Genomic DNA, 19807 nt, shown 5'->3' with positions numbered 1-19807 from the left:
TTCAGGCTGTAGTAGATTAGGGATCCCAAGTACTTTTCCGAGCTGGAAAGCATTATACAAAAATCAGTTTTAAATGCATCACTGATGTGGCAGCAAAGATAGAATTTTGTAGGTCTCAAAACAGAGTAAGTGAGAAGTTCAAACACAAAAGCCAGCTTTCACTTGTACGGTTTCCGCTGAACTTGGGGACACTGAGCCTCTGCCTTGAAAGACAGAGAGACAGGAGGACAGGAGACAAAGCCTGGGCCCTGCCTGAGGGGGAAGGTGAAGAGCAAACACCTGTCTAGAGCTAGGACCCTGCCATCTGTACCTCAGTGTAAGTGAGGAGGGGAAATAAATCCACCACCCTAGAGAAAATGGGCCTGCTTCAGCCTTGGCATGGGTGGCACAGGGGGAACAAATCTCTCCTAAGAATTTATACACAGAATGTGGAAAAATAGAGGACCAACTCGACTCGTTTTATGAAACTAGTATAACCTTAACAGGAAAACCAGAAAAGATACATGTTGAAAATTATTCAAACCTATTCATGAATGCTAGTACAAAAATATCACAGTTCCAGCAAACTGAGTCCAACTGAGAGGGAGATGATTATATATATGTATTAATATGTGTAATATTTTATATAGACACATAAATGTATCATAGCATGACCAATTCTCTTAGTTTAGTATAAAGCCAATTTATATAATATACCCCATTAACACATTTCTGAAACTCTGATTAAAACTCTGGGACCACTTCAGCAGGTACAGAAGAAGGGTCCACTTATAATTAAAATTACTTAGCAAACTGTTATAGAATGGAAATTTCCTAATCTAAGAAAGGACAACTTAAAAACAACAAAACCTTAGCAAGCAGACATCATGTTAATGGAGAAATGTTGAAAGTATTTTTAAAAAGATGTGGAACAAGAATTCTGTTCCTCGGGATTATTAAGAAGCTGTGGTTTTTGCAGCGATACGAAAAATAAGTAAAGGGTGTCAGGGTCGGCAAAGAAAAAAATTGGTGCTCTCAATTGTAGAGGATTTGTTTTTTTTCTGTAAAGAAAAATAATTTTGCTGCATAACTAACTGGCTATGAGGCAGTTTTGCCATAAAAAAGATTAAATAACTGGTTGACAGGTTGGAGTATTTTTGTTTGATTTCATTTCTCCATTGACAAGTCAATTAACTGTAGTAAAAAAGATAACTGCTTATCAGTTTTGGTTTGGTTGGTTGGTGTCATTATTGACAAAGTTCTTGCAATAACTCCCATTTTTATGTAAATTTTAGCTAGCCCTCACATGTCTATACAGTGACTAGTAGACGTGGTGGTCTTAAAATAGCATTTCTCCTGGGAGCAAGTGTGGGCTAGAAGGGATCAGTGGGAGGAAAGGGGACATCTGTAATTCTTTCAACAATAAAGATTAAAAAATAGTTAACATTTCTTTCAGGTGACAGTGATTTGCCCTAAGAGTTGGTTTCTTATTTTCAAGCACAGCAGTAATTCAGGGCATTCTTATACAAATCTGGCGCATGTGAGAATGTTTGTTTACACAAATCTAGTGCACACTGCAGCAGGAGAGAGAGGCCAAGGGCCCTCTTTGAGGTCGCAGGGTTGAACCCACATTTCCCACAGGTCAAATCCACAACGTAAAACCAGTTATTTGCACAGTATTGCCATGAATCTACACACATTTTAAACAAAATGGTTTAATTTTTGAACCCATTCTTTCATGTTTATGTCTTATGTTTTAACTTCTCTTGCTTGTAATTTTATTTTTATGGCCAGTTCATTGTGCATTGAAAATGCCCGAGGTAATGTTTTTAGCAATGCTTACAGCAAAAATACTAGACGGTGGTGGTTTGGTGGCAAATAATGTAGAAGTATGAATGGAAAAGGGATGGAAGGTTATAAAAAAAAGTTGTAGTCTTGATGCTAGCTTGGTAGGATAGAGCAGGTGTCCCCTTTGCTTCCCCATTGACCCCTCCGCCCCGCTCTCACCTCCTCCCCAGGCCTTCACTGCACTACTGTCTCTGTCCATATATGCATGTAAGTTCTTTGGTTAACCTCTTCACCCCACCCCCTTCCCTTTGAAATGTTCTTATTTTAAAAATACTTAGTGTACTATTGTTATAGTAGGCCTCAAAAAGGGAAGTTTTGAAAGAATTTTAAATTTGCCTTTCCGATTTCAGGAAAACAGTGGTGTGTCCCATCATCGACGTGATCAGTGATGATACTTTTGAGTACATGGCGGGTTCTGATATGACCTATGGGGGATTCAATTGGAAGCTCAATTTTCGCTGGTACCCTGTTCCCCAGAGAGAAATGGACAGAAGGAAAGGTGACCGGACTCTTCCTGTCAGGTAGTTAATTTGTCAAACCTTTTCCCTAGAGTGTTATTGCAGGGGATTGTGAAGCTTTGGGAATCATAAGGACTATAAGTGTATTTTGGGACACATGAAACATATGGGTACCTTATAGGTATTTTTTTTTTTTTTTGTATAAGCAAAAAAATAAAATTAGAATTTTTGGCTTATACAAATCTAGTGCACACAAAAAATGGTGACGTGCGTATGTTCTTTCTTTCCCATATCAACATCATTTTGCAAATCTATAAGTCAGAATTTATGCTTTAATTCATATTGATCTTAAATCAAACTACCCCTTAATTATAAGTGTTAATATGTGAAAATATTACTTAAAACTGGGTCCTTGTACCAAAATATAAGATTTTAAATTCAGCCTAGCACCATCTGGATGATACTTACTGACTGGTAAAGTTTAGAAAGCTTGTTTTAAATATAAAAAGGACTAGAATTGACATGTGTAAAAATGAATTTTCATTAGTGCACTTCTGAATTTTCTTTTGTTTTACATTTGGTCATATATAGACTTTTCCCCCAGAAGGGGATAATAATCGTCCTGCTATTCACACCCTTTAACCTGAGAGCCTAGTTTTTATTCCCACTCATTCTTCAGGAAGTAAAATATTCGGTGGTCGTTTAGTTAAACCTCCTTTGTTATCATGTCTCTGATTCCATATTCCCACCTGTTCTGCATACGGGGCCATTTTTTGCAGAATGAGGCCCCTCTCTTGTCCAGGATATATCATACTTAGTGGTCAGGATGATGATCCCCTTAGAAAGATGTATAGATTTTATTCTGAACTTCATCGCTCCTTAAAAGTTCCAGTCAGGGTTAGGGAAAGGGACCCATGGTTTTCAGCCGGTTCAGTCTTATGTCTTTGCAGAATCTGCCTTCCTTTAGAGCCCGGCGTGTTAGAGTTGCTCGCACGAGTTTAGTGGGTTAATAACAGCCACTTTTCGAGTTGGGGGAGAGGATTTTGAGAAATAGCTTCAATTTAAGGAGTTTCCAGGTGGATGCTGAGGAAGAGCCTGTGGAGTGGAGAGGAGGACTGTGGCGGCCTGACCAGAGAGCAGGTCAGGTCTGAAAACCAAACAGCCCAGCAAAAAAAACAGCAAGCTCCTGGGGCTGCTATGAAAGTTCCCCAAGAGTATGAAAATAAGCGTTTATTCTGTCGTCATAAACAGTTATAAAACAACTTTTTAAAATAAAAACTGATTGTAAATTTAAATTATTGCAATTAACGGTATAGTATTACAATTGAATTTCAGAACGCCTACCATGGCTGGAGGCCTGTTTTCAATAGACAGAGATTACTTCCAGGAGATTGGAACATACGATGCTGGAATGGATATCTGGGGAGGAGAAAACCTAGAAATTTCCTTTAGGGTAAGTTCCCTTTGAAAAAGTAATCTATGGTTTAATTATGTTATTGCTAAATAAAAAAAAATGAATCTTGTATGAGTTCAACCAGATTTCAGAGCCTTCAGTTCATAAAAAAGTTGGCGATACTATTAAGTGTTCATTGTAAACTATTTCAAGCAAGTAATTCAGTTATTTTAATAGTCTACCTATAAAACTTATACAAGATTTCCTATTTGTTTATAATTTCTGTTACTGAATTCAAGCTAGCTCTAAAAATAGTCAACATGTTATTTAAATGACATTTATTTCTGCAAATAATCTAGTTTTAGACACAGCTAACGGTGGAAACCACACCGACTGCACTGTAATCTGAACCGATGGTCCTTAGTGGACGTCTGCCGCTTATATAAGGGGAGGCTCGGACTCCGATCCTCTTGGAGATCCTAATCAGCTTTCTCACTTTATGATCCTGGGAAAAAGTGAAAGTACACACACTGAATATTTCAATTGTAAGCAGTTGATAGATTTATAATTTTTGGAAACACTGTCTTTTGAAAGGAGCAAAAGCATAATTTCATTAAATAAGCATGGGAAACCGTACTTGATCGGTCTTTTATCCCCTTTTTGTTTTTTGCTTACAAGGACAGCAGAGTGTGCTGTCACAGTCTCCCTGGATTAATCATGAGAGATCCAGTTAGATTCCTGGGCTGTGTTTAATGGGCAGGCTGTGACACAGGTTTGGAGGAGGTGGAACAGACAGGACTCTGGCTGAATACTCCGTGGTCAGAGTCTTTTTGGCCATGAACCATATTAATAAGTACATTATTCATTATACACACACGACACACAAACATTTCATGAAACAGTATGTCCTTGTTAGCAAGTACTGGTTGCAATTCATCAAATTTGAGTTTATGATCCTTTTATGAGTCATGGTGTGCAGTTAGGAAAATACTGCTCTAGACCTCAATATTGTTTCTGTATTTAGCCTTTAGCCTATCTTTTCTGAATTTAACCTTCACCTTCTGGTTTAATCAGAACCAAAATTAGAGAAAGGTTTGCTCCTGAGGAAGCGTGGTTTTAAAAGATCATGTCACAGGGGCTCTGCTATATGCCTGTGATTCTGTAAAATTTCAAGTATGAAACTCAGCAGATGCGAACAAATTTCTTTTTCAACAAGCCGTGTTTAAAACGAGTCTTCTCTGGTGTTGTACAGATTTGGCAATGTGGAGGCACCCTGGAGATTGTTACTTGCTCACATGTTGGACATGTGTTTCGGAAAGCGACACCTTACACGTTTCCAGGAGGCACAGGACAGATTATCAATAAAAATAACAGACGCCTCGCAGAAGTGTGGATGGATGAATTCAAGAATTTCTTCTATATAATTTCTCCAGGTTAGCATTATTTTGCATAGAAGAAATACAAGACTAACTTGCTTGTCCCTGATTCTAATGCCTTCTGAGGAGAGGTAAGAAGAGGTAGAAAAAGCTTTGAGCAAAGTGAAACGCTTACCCACATAAGTCATTGTAAGAAATAAATGAAATCACACACAGTATAAAAAGCCCTGGCTGGGTGGCCCAGTTGGTTGGAGCATTGTCCCATTAACAAAAAAGGTTGTGGGTTTGGTCTTTGGTCTGAGTGCATACAGGAGGCACCAATTGATGGTTTCTCTCACATCAGTGTTTCTCTCAAAACCAATAAAAGCACATTCTCCAGTGAGGATTAAAGGGGGGGGGGGGATGTTTAGCAGAATGCCTGATCTAATATATTATTAAGAACAATAAGTTATCCAGGCCAGTATTGTAGAAATTACTGTTAGTCCAGGTGTTAACGTGTGTTGTAACTAACGGTGACATTTACCGTTGATGTGAAGTGCTGAGGATCTCCAGGCCAGTCCCAGCCCAGTGGTAGCATGCCTCCAGGGACTTTTCTCCAGACGTTTCTCCGATCTTCAGTTTTGTGGGAATAGCTGTTCCATGAGCTCGAAATCTGCCTGGCAGTGTTACCATTCCTTCCTCGGCATTTGGGCAAATGTCTTGATTTTTGCTTTTTTCTTAACGTAGTAGTAAAGTTTTCTGATCTCATATAATTTACATTTGTATTATTATTAGCATGTATACCATTCTCACATTAATTTTTCTTTGGAAAACGTGTACTAATATATTTCCCCATTTTATACTTTGGGAAGTGGATCTATGGTATATCACTTGAATAGTAACACATCACCAAAATGGTGCCACTTTTCCCATTCATCTGGCTTAGATGTAAAACATAAATAGAAATATGCTATGGATAGAACATCAATAATTCAATCACTCATTTCTTTTAACAGGGGTTACGAAGGTAGATTATGGAGATATAGCATCAAGACTTGGTCTAAGACACAAACTCCAGTGCAAACCTTTCTCTTGGTACCTAGAGAATATTTATCCTGATTCGCAGATTCCACGTCACTATTTCTCTTTGGGAGAGGTAAAAAAAAATGTATTCTATGTGGTTATTATATTCTCACATATCAAAATCAATAGAGGTTAAACATCCAACAAGAAGTACCTTCATATTAAAATTACATGATCATAAGTGTGGGAAAATTCTTATTAGTTGACAGTCTACCTCATGACTTGAAACCTTATTTTTTTTATCGTATTTTCTTAAAATAAGAATGCTCTACCCCTAGCCTTTCATAGTTGGACTCCTGTTACAACATATCAGTGTCTTCCATAGACTTCTGATTTTAACAAACTGACCCATTTACTGTAGTTGAAACCGTATACTCCTAAATCTCATGCCCTAATGTATATTAGCCTGAATCCAAACTTGAAGAACTTTAAAGTAACAATCAGTTATAAAGAACTGACAAGGAAACTTGCAAGACCATTGATAATTATTGTATTTTTAACACTCATTTTTTTCCTTTGAGAGTTCTAAATCTCATTGTGGGTGGGGTGACGGAAGAATGTTGGTAAGCATGTTTGTTTCTGATGGCGCCTTTAGTTGTTGCTCTTAGAATCCAGCAACAACCTGAAATAATGTGCTTCTTAGTGCTTATAGTTAGCACAGTTAGTTGTGCTTTAGAGTTTGGCCTTTGTTTTTTTATGAGTGCCCATTGTATAGCATTTGATGTGAGAGAGACGTGTGCCCTATTCCACAATATTCTTAAAGCATCCCCAGCCACCCATTCTGCCTCCCACCCCGAACTGTGCTCTGTGGATGGGAAATCCAGGTCCTGTTCTTTAATGAGAGGTCTGGTCAAATCAAGGAGTCTGTGTCAGGAGGGGTTCCGTGGAGATTGGTAGGGACGAAGTCCCTGATGGCTTCAAGGGATTGAGGGAGAAAAGGAAGTGGAGATCATGAGTGGACAAGTCTTGGAAGAAATCTTGTTACAGAAAAGAGAGCAGAGCAATGGGTGGTAGCTGGAGGGGAATATGGGGTTCAGGAAGAATTTTTGTTTATTTTTGTTATGATGAAACTAATGCAAATGACCCAAAAAAGAAAATGTGAATATGCTCAAATCAAGCCACTGATTGCAGGAGTTACGTGGGAATCAGATGGGAGGGGTGTGCTGCAGTGCGCAGAGGAGGGAGAAGTGGGGGCAGGGCGGGGGAGGAAGCTGTTGGTTTGTGGTGGAAGTGTGAGGAAGTTCTAATGACTTGTTGCCTAATATAAGGGGGAAGAGGAGGTATTGGGACAGGGCTTGGAGAAAAGATGTCAATTAGAAGCTTAGAATGTGGGAGCAAATAGATCCCAGAGGGAGCCGATGGTGGTAAGCTGGAGCGATTTCAGCCTGGTTGTGTTTTCTCCCGTGTTGTCCTTAGTAGTTACTGAGGCTGCTTGGGGGCTGATAGTTCCCTGCCTCTGCCTGTGTTGTGTTTTAAGGAGCTCACCCTCAGAAAGTGGTGTGGAGTGTCTGGCCTCGATAATGAGCATCGGTTCCCTTTGCGGCGGCCTCACTCAGGTTGAGAAAGGCCCAGGGAAGTGATGTGCCAGGAGAAGATTCATAGCAGTTGTTCCTGTCACTTGCCTTTAGAATAGAGAATGAAAAAGTGTTCTTTTCCTTTGAACTGACCCAGTTTGGACAACACCTGGACATTGTAATACACCTATATTCTGGCTCAGCTAACAAAGAGCCACTTGTCTGACCCATAGCAGGCGATTGCCAAAGCAAATTTGCCTTTTACCTGCCTCTTGCCAGCTGGCTTTCTGTATAAGGAACAGATTTAACCCTCAGTGGCCTGCTTGTTCTTCACTGAGCAGCTGGCTTACGCTTGTGTACCCTTCATGGCAAGCCACACTACGCAGTGAAAGCTGATTTTCAGGCTGGAGCGTTCTCCAGCTTGTGATCATAGCTCTGCCTGCGTGAGCTTCCTCCACTGCAGCCTGGAGCCTAGCCTTCAAGGGTCTTTTGTCAGACTCAGAGGCCAGGGGAACCTGGAATCACAGGCTTTTAGAGGAGGAAGGGAAATTGGAAAGTGTAAACTTAGGCTCTGATTTCACTGAGCCCAACTCTCATAAGCTCCTGTACGACCTGGAACTGAATAAATGTGTTTCATTATGTCTAATAGCTGTCAATCCAGGAGATGAATATTCTAAACGACCACCACAAAAAGCAAGGAATTCAGGCTCCTGGTGGGTTAGCCAGACTCTAGACTAACGGTACCTTCTCCAGGCAGACCTGACGATCCTAAGGTTCAGTGAGATGAGCTCCATGTCCAGCACCAACCTGAGTGCCTCACAAATTTTAACTCTTTATCCTCACATTAACACTATGCGATAGAGGTGCTATTCTCCCCTTCACAGTAAGTAAATTGAGGCATAAATGGTCTAAACAACAGGGCAAAGGTCACAGCCACAAAATAGAAGAGATGGATTTGAACGCAGGCAGTCTGGCTGGAGAGCCTGTATTCTTAGCCACTGATCCCATACTCTTCCTTGCATCTAACCAATCTTTACCTTATGGATAGGATTGAAAAAGTGTCTCCAGATTCCATTTTATTAGATTCTAAATCCTTTTACCTCTAACGTTGTCCCCCCCAATGGAGACGGCAAGCTTTGGGAAGAGGCTGGAGTAGAAGTGAAGGAACTTAGCTCTGATTCATGCCTATTTCCCAAGAATGAGTGATTTCACAATGACTTTCAATCCTAAAGTGAAAAATAGTATTTTAGAGATAGCTGTGTACACCCAAGTTGCTACTTCAGAAAGAACTAAAGAGTTGCTGGATCTGTGAATAAAGAAGGGAAACGGACAGTTGTTATGTCAGTTCCTACTAGGTTCATTGTGAGATCTCAGCACCCCTGAAACTGGTGAGAAAATTAGGTTTTTACAGCAACATTTCCCATTTACTGACTAAAGAATGCTGCTGTCCCTCTGGGTGCTCGCTCAGAAAGGCAGGGAGTGGATTTTGTGGCCCAAATGTTTGGGAAATGCTGTGTGTTTTTTTTTTATTGTATATCCTCCTATATTATCGGACCCTGCCCTACCAAGAGTCACAACATGTAAAAGGCTTTGAGAAGTCTTTTAGCAAAGAAACCTATTTAAACTTGTTTAACCCAGTATTTCTCAAACATGTTTGATCTCAAAACCTTTCAGTGGCGTTTGTATTCACACGTGGATTCACACGTGGCCAGATACTGTTGTTCAGATCGTGGTTTGGGGCTTCACCATCTGGCAACCCCGACCTGCCGATGGTCTCGTGGCGTGAAATGATAGGGTCGCAGTGATGCCCAGGGCTGCATCCCCAGACCTACTCTTACTTCCACCCATCTGCCCCCAGACACTGGGAAGTGCAGCTAATTCCCCGATCACCACTGTTCAGATATTGCCCTGGGTCAGGTAGAAAACTTCCTGCTTCTAACAATTCCCCGCCCTCTGGCAGTCTCACAGTTAGCTGTACGTGGTGCCTACAGCTGTTTTGGTTTGGCTCTGCTCATTGGCAGTTCTGGTTCTATGACTGGTGTTATTCAGTCACAAAGAAATCCTATATAAAGGACCATTCGTCTACAAACCTTCCCCTTTGACATAATTTAGATCCCCTAGGGCAGTGATTCTCAACCTTTCTAATGCCGTGACCCTTTCATACAGTTCCTCATGTTGTGGTGACCCCCAACCATAAAATTATTTTCATTGCTACTTCATAACTGTAATTTTGCTTCTATTATGAATCATAAAGTAAATATCTGTGTTTTCCGATGGTCTTAGGTGACCCTGCTAGCCACAGGTTGAGAACTGCTGCTGTAGAGCCTAAGACCATTGGAAAACACATATTTACATTACGATTCATAATAGTAGCAAAATTACAGTTATGAAGTAGCAACGAAAATAATTTCACGGTTGGGGGGTCACCACAACTTGAGGAACTGTATGAAAGGGTCACGGCATTAGAAAGGTTGAGAACCACCGCCCTAGGATGTCTACTAATTCCAGGAGGTGCTGACCACACTTGGGCCTTCCATGTGTCTCCACAGGGGGCCCAGGCTGTGGTAACAACTTCCTAGCTGGCTTGTGCACCATTTCTCTCACTGACAAGTAGCCCTCACAAAAGATGGAAGACTTTTTCCTGTGTGTCAGCATATAGTCCTGCACTGCCAGTGTTGTAGCCAGTAGCCACATGTGGCTATTTAAATTAAATTTGAATTCAATGCCTCAGTCACACTAGGCACCTGTGGCTGGTGGCTACCATATTGGACAGCACAGATACAAAACATTTCCATCAGCATAGAAAGTTCTCTAGACAAAGATGGGGACAGTTACAGGAGGCTGTTCATCGATCTTGCCATCATTCCACAAATTTCTCCCTGCCCAGGCCCTAAAGTTGAGATGTTCATATTTGCTTGTCAAAACCCAGCGAATTAAAAATTCGTAAGTGCTGTATATCTTCCATAATCATCTTTATTCTCAAGTGATTTAGAATATGTAATCCAAAACAACTTGCTTAGGGATGTATTACATAAAATTCCCAACCATCCTGTCAGTAGTTGTTCTCCTTAATGGAGCAGAAAATATCAGGATCACATTTATATTCGGAGTATCTTCCTTTCCTAGAGCATATTGGTCTTTTAGTTGGAGGTGACTCAATAATTTAGGATCTCAGTTGGCATTGGAAATCATGATAATCTTCAAGTACTGTGTTACCAAACAAGGGGACTTCTCGCGTTTCTCTTTCCAAGATAGTCACCAAGGTATCACTTGGAATATGAATAAACTAGAAGAAATTCATAGTGTAATAAGCTTTTTTTGTGGAGCTATACTGGATATACCAAAGATAGGACAGAGCCCTTTAAGTGTGGAAGAACCCAGAAGCTAGCCCCTCTTTTCCTTAGATTACACTTCAAAATACTCACTTGTCAGAAGGTTCTCACTTTTTATTCTGGTTTTTGTCCTCTTTTTTTTTTTTTTTTAATCCAACTAAAAAGGATATTCTAGTCAAAGGCGACAATTTGACTAGAATATCCTTATATTAACCACTCTTAAATTCTTTGCTGTAATTTCTCTTCTTCTTGATAACATGCCTGTACATTTTATGTCATTCTTTATTTTCCAAGTATCAGCATTATACTTGGAAAAAATCCTGTCTTATATGAACTGAGTTTGAGATAGAAGGAATAGCAGATTGTTACTATTTCTGAGCAGATTGTTACTATTTCTGAGCTAGACTCTGAATAGATAACGTGGATGCATTGTGTTACCTAACCCAGCACAGAGCCAGTTACCTCCCAGGTATTGTTAGGAAATTGAACTCAAAGGTTTGGGTCATCTGGATTGAAGCCCAGGTCTCACATCCAAATCCCAGTTCCTATTTCTGACATCCGTGAATAATAGTTTTCACACCTATGTTGTGGCATCTTTATAATAATACATAAAGGCTTGTTAGTGCCTTATAAGATATTGGAATATGTAGATTTGTTTATTTTTAAAAATGGCTTAATCATGGCTTTAACTTTATCCCCACACAAAACTAGTTATACATTTTTTTCTGTCTACATGACATGATAGGTGTAGTTTGTCATATATCTCCCTTTGGCCTACCTGCTAACATCCATGGGAATAGATTTAGGACTTTTAGATGTCTATTAGTTTACAATATGCTTTTAACCTGCAATAATTTAGATGAAATAAGCATATTAAGGGGCATTGCTTAAAATATTCTTCCTGATTTTGATAACTGATTTAAATTCCTTTTATGTACTGGATGGTTTTCTAACGAGAGTGGTGTTTGCACCATACCATGATTAGACTCCCAGTTAAGCCAAGCTCCAAACTCTGATTAGAAAGTATCCACCTTAGCCGGGACCGGTTTGGCTCAATGGATAGAGCGTTGGCTTGGGGACTGAAGGGCCCCGGGTTTGATTCCAGTCAAGGGCATGTACCTTGGTTGCGGGCATATCCCGAGTAGAGGGTGTGCAAGAGGCAGCTGATCAATGACTCTCTCTCATTGATGTTTCTAACTCTATCTCTCTCTCTCCCTTCCTCTCTGTACAAAAATCAATAAAATATATTAAAAAAAAAAAAAAGTATCCATCTTGAAGATCCTAAGAGATCACTAGAGTAGTCATCAAAATCAATGCCCTGTGCTTAACGGTGTCCACAGGAAGTTGTTAAATTGCTTTAAGTTATTAGGCAAAATAGAACTTATTGAACTAAATACAAATCCTAGAAGAACAGCTTGGGAGGGGGAAATAAGAATGTGAAGGATTTCTTCCTGAAACACAAACATATCAAAGTAAGACCTTTCTAGAACCCAAAATTTTAGATAGTGAATTCTGCTGCTTCACCCCTCAAACTCATAGCCCTTACCTTGCCATGCATCTGAGGTTGGTTTATAGTGAAGTTTAGATTGGTTTTAATGTGTGTCTGGTTAGCCCCTTTCACTTCTGATGTTTGTGTTATCCTTTGTCCCATAGATACGCAATGTGGAAACAAATCAGTGTCTCGATAACATGGCTAGAAAAGAGAATGAAAAAGTTGGAATCTTTAACTGTCATGGTATGGGAGGTAATCAGGTGAGTATTTTAGTAAAGCTTTAAAAGGGATAATTTTCAGATTTTTCTGTTCATTTAATCTCATGATGTCATTCAGGAAATATTTTCCTTCCTTTAAAGAGAAAATAATAAAGACCTTTAGGAGAAGGGAGCCTTCAATCTAATGATGATTTTTAAGTGAAACATTTGAAAAGGTTCCTTGTGAGAACTGTATTTACATTGCTGTGCATGAGTTTATTTTGCCCTTTTTCGCAAACAGATGACAGTCCGTGACAATACACTCAGTGTGTACATAGAAATTTTTCTTTCCTCTGGGTAAAGTTAGTGGTAGCTTTTCTGATTCACTTATTTTCTATTACATTAATAAAGTTCAAAATTGTGTTTCTTGAATTATTTGTTTTTTCCCTTCCAGATGATTGGGTGTATAAAACTCTGACTGGCTTTACTGTGACAGCTTACACGTGGGCATGCTTGTTTTCCAGGTTTTCTCTTACACTGCCAACAAAGAAATCAGGACGGATGACCTTTGCTTGGATGTCTCCAAACTCAACGGCCCAGTCACAATGCTCAAATGCCACCACCTAAAAGGCAACCAACTTTGGGAGTATGATCCCCTGGTGCGTTATATGTACATGAATAAGATAAAATATATAAAATTATGTGTGCTGTTGGGTAAATTTATAGACTTTATCACTAAAAAATGAACTCTTGGGGAATTTGAATATAGGTCAAATTGCCCATATACTCTAAAAATTGACAGGTGGGAAAAACAATATGCATAAAATAAGCATGTTTTAACCTCCCTGATAATGAAACTGGCCTTGCCTGGTCTTGTCACTAAGTACTCCCCTCTCTCTGTATGCCCTCAAGCTCACAGGCTTGCATGGGGGGATGGAGCGGTAAGTAGGCTTGGTAAGGTGAGCCCCAGTTAATGAATCTCGCTGGCTCACAAGGACAGTTCAGTGACAATCCCCCTCCCCTAACCCTCCTCACTCACACGAGCCTGTCCCCTCCCCTCCTGTCTGACCAACCTCCCAACTTGTGGTTTTGCTCTACGGTTCTGGAAACAGCATCAAGATGTCTTCTCTGGTTCTTTTTCTGTTTACAAGCCCTGGTGTCCTCCTCTCTGTAAGGAAAGACAGTTCCTACTCTACTTTCTACGTGCATTGGTCCATGGCAGGTGAATGGCCAGCGCTCGTCCTCTGCTCCCAGCCCTGGCTCCTGCCTCCGCTGGTTCCCGGCGGCTCTGGGCGTGGAGCTCCTCCTGGCGGATGCTGAGCCGATGGTGGTTTGAAGCCTCTTTCATGGGCTCTAGATACACTGCTGTTTAGTTTCTTCTCTTAGCTCTCCATGTTCCTTTGTCTGCTCGGCGCACTCTGCTTTCCATGCTATCCCTTAAATGGCAGTGTCCGAAGTTATGACTTTGCCCATCTTTTCCCCCTATATGGTGCCATATACAAACCCTGGTCCACTTTCATCACCGAACTGCTGTTCTCTGAACTTTCCCACTTTATATAAAGATCATACACGTCCCTCTACCTAACAAGTCCTACCCATTCTTAAGGGCCCATCTTTGACATCACTTGTATGAATCCCTACCATAAATTAGCTCTCTCATAATTTAGTTATAATTGTCTCTGACCACTCTAAGGCCCTGCTTCTTTGTAGTGTTTATTTTTTACCTACCAGTCTTTTCTCGACTATAAATTTTTAGATCCTAGAGGCAACACTGTGTTTTATAATTCCTGGGTCTCCCTTCACCATGTCAAACTATAGTAAAAAAATAACATTAAATACAGCAATAGCCGAGTTAAAATTGCCATTGGAAACGGCCTGAATGTTCCGTTCCAGGGTTTTCCATGGTACATGCTACTGCCATTTTGGGTAGTACTGCGATGTGCAGTCTCTGACCCCAGACAGTAAATGCCAGTGGTATCCCATAGTCATCATGACAACCCCGATGTTTTAAAAATTAAAAGTCTCCTAATTATATGCTCATTAAAAAAGGACAGCCTACCGGTGAGGTAACAAGCAGGGGTTGGCTTGTCTCAGTAAGCCTTCCAGTGTAGATTCAGCTGCCCCCAGCGTGGGGCAGAACCGGTGTCTGTGTTAGAACTTCATTTTAATGAACTTCATTTTAATGAAACTAAATAAGTGAAATAATTTTAGAAATTTGGATGAGAGGACCAATTCCCCAACTAAATTTTTTGTTGTGTTCAATTTTTATATTTTTATTAACACTAATAGTTGGCACTCACAGAAGCTTTTCAGACAAAACGTTCTGGAATGTCTGAGGGTTTTGTCTTACACCCGACCCAAGGCCTGGGCAGCAAGCGGTATGCACGGGGACCTCCGGCCCTCCATTCTGCCAGATCACCCAGCTACGCGGGCTGTTATTAGGATACTGAGTTTTTCCAGCGTGGAGCCATTTATCAGGAGCTTCCTCTGAGCTAGGCAGCACTTCCTGTACATTCTCTCTCTTTCATGTGCCTTCTGAAAGTTTCGAGTATTTTTGTCCCCATTTTATAGATGATGAAGCTGGGGCTCAGAGAGGTTTTTGTTCGGGGCAGTCATGCACCACATACAACAGACCACGTATTACAGTGGAGCTGAAAAACGCTTATTGCGTGACTCAGCGTTACAGCACCTCTCTCACTTACTTGTGGCGACGCTGGTATAATCCTACTGCACTGCCCAGTGGTGTAACACGACAGCACAGACATTATATACAGTACACAATACTTGATAATGATAAAGACTATTTCTGGTTTATGTATTTAAAAATAATTATAGATAGTAGAGGCTACTCTTTCTACTTACAAAGGTTTGCTGTAAAACAGCATGTCATGTTTAAACTGGCAGCACCCTCATACATCCCGTGTTTATGACATTTCCTTCCTTGATTGTATCAATTTCTGTTCTGCTTGACTTAATCTTGTGTTGTTTTCTGTAGTGATATGGAGCAATAGGCTGCACAATCTAGGTTTGTGTAAGTCACTCTCTGCTGTTCACACAATGAGGAAATTGTCTGATGACACATTGCTCAGAACATATCTCCAACGTAGAACAGTCCATGGCAGTAGTTGGTATGTGATAAATCTGGAATTTATTATAGAAATGTCTGACTGCAAAGCCTTTCAACAAGTAAACTATAGAGTATCTGCATAAAAAAACCACCACAACCATGCTGACTCTGGTCCAGGTTCTATAAGAATTAACATATGTAATACTGAACCTACAGTCAATGTTGGTAGTAAACTATGACAGCTGCACATGTGTACTGCCTTTGGCCAATTTCTAGTGTGACCACAATACGGAATAAATGACTGAAAGCTAAAAGAGTTGTATTTATACTCAATCAGTAGGCTTTTAAGTTCGCCTTTTTGAGCTCCACTGTAATGTGAATTACATTAAAATAGCGCCATAAGGTAAAAAGTGAGATAGATGTATATAGTAAACATATTTCACATTTCCTTTACATGTATAGACACTTATGGGGCAAAACTCAATGCAGATTCCTACACTGTTGCTTTGGCATCCTTACCCTGACCAGAGCTGCTGAGAATCAGATGCTGTGCTGTGAGTCAGTGTGTCTCTGTTAGCTCTCCTCTGGCCTGTCCTTTTAAAAGTACCCCCAGCCGGGACCGGTTTGGCTCAGTGGATAGAGCGTCGGCCTGCGGACTGAAGGGTCCCGGGTTCAATTCCGGTCAAGGGCTTGTACCTTGGTTGTGGGCACATCCCCAGCTGATCGATGATTCTCTCTCATCGATGTTTCTGACTCTCTATCCCTCTCTCTTCCTCTCTGTGAAAAATCAATAAAAAATATTTTAAAAAAATAAATGTACCCCCAAAACCAGCGTGACAGAAGGTACATAGCTGTATCTGTTGGCCACTTATTAAGAACTGCTTTATAAATCTTACGATTCCTTATGATTTTGAGTCTTCCAAAGGACCTGCATGGAAGCACAGGATTCGTTTGAGCAGCCTTATTACAGGGAAATGAAGCACTTTTGAAATAGCTTTTTGAAAATAGGTTAAGGATCCTAAATTAAGGCCTGCTAATCCAGTCATATTTTAGGAGGCTGAAGCACAAAAACATAAAATTTCTCAGAGAGCTTATGGCAGAATAGAACTTAGAATGTAGGTCATCTTACTGCAAGTCCAGTATAATCCACTTTACCCCTCCCACAAAGTTCCTAATGCTATCTTTACATAGATGCCTTTTCTCCATTGTTATTTACATAACGTATATTACAAAAAACAAAAAATCCCTTTTCTACTGAAGAACTCAATAATCACCAAAAATGATGGGTGAGATGTTTTGGTTGTTTTCCACATTCACGTTGACTCTCTTTCTGTCCTTTTCAGAAACTGACCCTGCAGCATGTGAACAGCAACCAGTGCCTGGACAAAGCCACAGAGGAGGACAGCCAGGTGCCCAGCATCAGAGACTGCAGCGGAGCCCGGTCCCAGCAGTGGCTTCTCCGCAACGTCACCCTTCCGGAAATATTCTGAGACCAAATTCACACACGGAAACAATAAGGGTTGACTGGGCTACCTCAGCACACTTTTCTGCCACATTCTTAAGTAGCAAAAAGGGGACAGTGCTCCCTCCTGCAGGTGAGGGTTCTCAGCCAGTAAGACTAGACTCACTCCTCACGTGCCGTGAACCAGCCTCCTGCCACGTAGCGAGACTGTGCACACTGATGTTTACAAGGTCGAAGAGGCTTTCGTCAAGAGTCATCGTGAAGACTATTCCGACAGTGAAACAATCAACAACATGTGCTTCCGGAAAGCTGCACCTCTGAGGGTCTGCTCGCACAGCAGTGATTTCCGTTGGACATGCTGTCACGATGAAGAATTTCCAAGATAGAACTGGTAGCCAGATATTAAATATTGATATAAAAATATATGAAAAGAACTGGAACCAGGTTCAGAATCATGAAAACAACATTTTTACAAAAAAAAAAACTATATTAAACAGGGTTTAAAGGAAATTAAAACAGAACTATGAGAAGTACAATTTGTTATAGTATAGTATCAAATTTCTATATAGATTTTATACCTCGGTGGGGAAAAACAACTGATTCCAATGACATTCATTTTGTTTTCATCTGTGATAGTCATGGATGCTTTTTTATTTCTCCTTGGGGTGCTGAAATTGAGCTGGGGAAAAAGGCTCTTTGAACATAGTTTTAATTGCTTTCTACAATTTTTAAAATATGGTTTGTGGGCTGTTGGAATTGTAATTTTTAATTGCCTTCCAAAAATGGAGATTTAAAATAATGTCTGGTCTCACTCAACAGTTGATATCTCAGTTGCTCTTGGGTCAACTGGCTTACAGACTTTCTCACACGCACACACAGATTTCTTACCAGGTTTTCAACTTAACTTGATTCAACTGATGATGCTTAATACCCAAGATTCAGCTACTGTACTACAGGTTTGTTTTCACAGCAATAAATCTTTAGTTTTTGGTTTATGATTCCACTCTACAAAAGGCCTGTGGAAGTGATTTATTATTTGGGCATTTGGAGATGATGCATTTGATGGTTTTTTGGAAAACTTTTTCACTCCATACTTAGATGTGCTTCATTGTCAAGTGCATATTTAGATTAGGTTCTTGAATTGTAATGATCTGCTTTTTAAAAAAAATAAAATTTGAATGAAAATGTTTAATTGGCATTTTTTAAATGAGTTAGCCAAAGAAGTGCAGCTATTCCATATTATTAATCCTGCACTTCTTCCCTAAATTTAATTTAGATTAAATTTTCTTTTTCTGTTTTCTAGTACTGCAAAATAACCTGAGTATCAATTAAAAATTTAATATCAATTAAGTTTTAATCTCATAGACAAAATCTCATTGTGACAAGTAAAGCAATCCATTGGCAAAAGTGCATATATTTTCCTTTATTTATAAGATTTTATTTAAGTGATATTATTTTCTTTGATTATCAAAGACTTTCAGTGCAGGCACTGCTATCTCATGCCTTCTGAAAGTTGCATCACTAGCTACTCCCAAGTCCAGTGTACAGAAAGTTCTCATACCCCTTCAAGTTTATCAGTATCAAGCACACATGGAAGCTTTAAGATGAGTCTGTAGTACAGAATGCAAACAGTCTGTCCCCAGGAAATTTGGAATTAAGCAGTACTGACGGAATTATTTTTCCTGCTTCATGTAGGCCTAATGCTTGAGTAAACCAGATGTCTAATCAAAAATTATTTTCATGCTCAGAATTTCGGATTTTGTACTCTAGCATAGCTTGGTTTTCTTCCTTACTATAAGAAAGCTTAATAGCAATGTGATTTAAGGTTTTGTTTTGTTTTTTGTTCTTTTAAGAGGGGGATGTGATTAATTCATGAGTACTTTTAGAACCTGTTAGATAACTCCATTGCCTTTATTTTTCTAATTAAAGAATTCCTAAATACTTTGAAAATATGAAATATTCCTGAATAGTTGTGCCTTATTACATTGGTGTTATTTGAAATTAAAATGAGTCCCTGATCATTATATCCATTTGTAGGTTAGGCAATATGCTAATTACTGTTATAAATCAAACAGAAGAAAAGGATAAATGAAAAAGAAGGCAAAGGATGAAGAGATGGGACTATTATTTGACCAGTGAAGAATTTATAAATGTGACCAGGATAATATAAATATTACAAATCTATCCACCTTACTCCAATCCCAATCCATTTTAATGTCTGTTATTGGCATTCTTGGGGGGAAAGCGGGAGGAAAGTACTTTGTTCACCATTCTGCAAACAGGGCAGCATGTAGGCCATAGCCTCCTTTCCTTACTTGACATTCACTGAAAAGCAGGCTCCTCTGTAAAGATGTGGTGCTCTTCTCATCTCCTAAGAATACCAAGAGCAAGTGCATTCCAGAATCACATGGCTTCAAAGGAGAAAGAAAATCAGAAGGCAATATTCCTGAGAAATAACTGTGAAAGGAGGTATACAAACAGTGCATCACTTTTTACACTGTTTGGAAAATTAGATGTATTTCTAATTATATGACACAGCTCCCATTATTTGATTTCTTGAAGATTACAAGTGTTTGCTTGATATATCTACCAGAACTAAACATTTTGCAGGATATGACACAAACTTG

The 19807-nt window shown here is 39.7% G+C and overlaps 1 protein-coding gene across 5 annotated transcripts in view; it reads left to right on the top strand.

The window, feature by feature from the left end:
* Positions 1-18368, top strand: part of GALNT1 (polypeptide N-acetylgalactosaminyltransferase 1) — a 76197-nt gene extending 57829 nt beyond the window's left edge. For all 5 annotated transcript variants that reach the window (XM_084887992.1, XM_084887994.1, XM_084887991.1 and 2 more), the window contains 7 exons: positions 2178-2348; positions 3621-3738; positions 4931-5111; positions 6050-6189; positions 12616-12714; positions 13176-13310; positions 17062-18368. In XM_084887992.1, the coding sequence (XP_084744118.1) occupies positions 2178-2348; positions 3621-3738; positions 4931-5111; positions 6050-6189; positions 12616-12714; positions 13176-13310; positions 17062-17208 (991 nt within the window). In that variant the 3' untranslated portion in view covers positions 17209-18368. The remainder of the gene's footprint in view (positions 1-2177; positions 2349-3620; positions 3739-4930; positions 5112-6049; positions 6190-12615; positions 12715-13175; positions 13311-17061) is intronic.
* Positions 18369-19807: the final 1439 nt, after the last annotated feature.

The sequence above is a fragment of the Pipistrellus hanaki genome (genome assembly GCF_964339955.1).
Source record: "Pipistrellus hanaki genome assembly, chromosome: 6".
Taxonomy (NCBI): Eukaryota; Metazoa; Chordata; class Mammalia; order Chiroptera; family Vespertilionidae; genus Pipistrellus; species Pipistrellus hanaki.
This window is presented reverse-complemented; position numbering and strand designations above follow the sequence as displayed.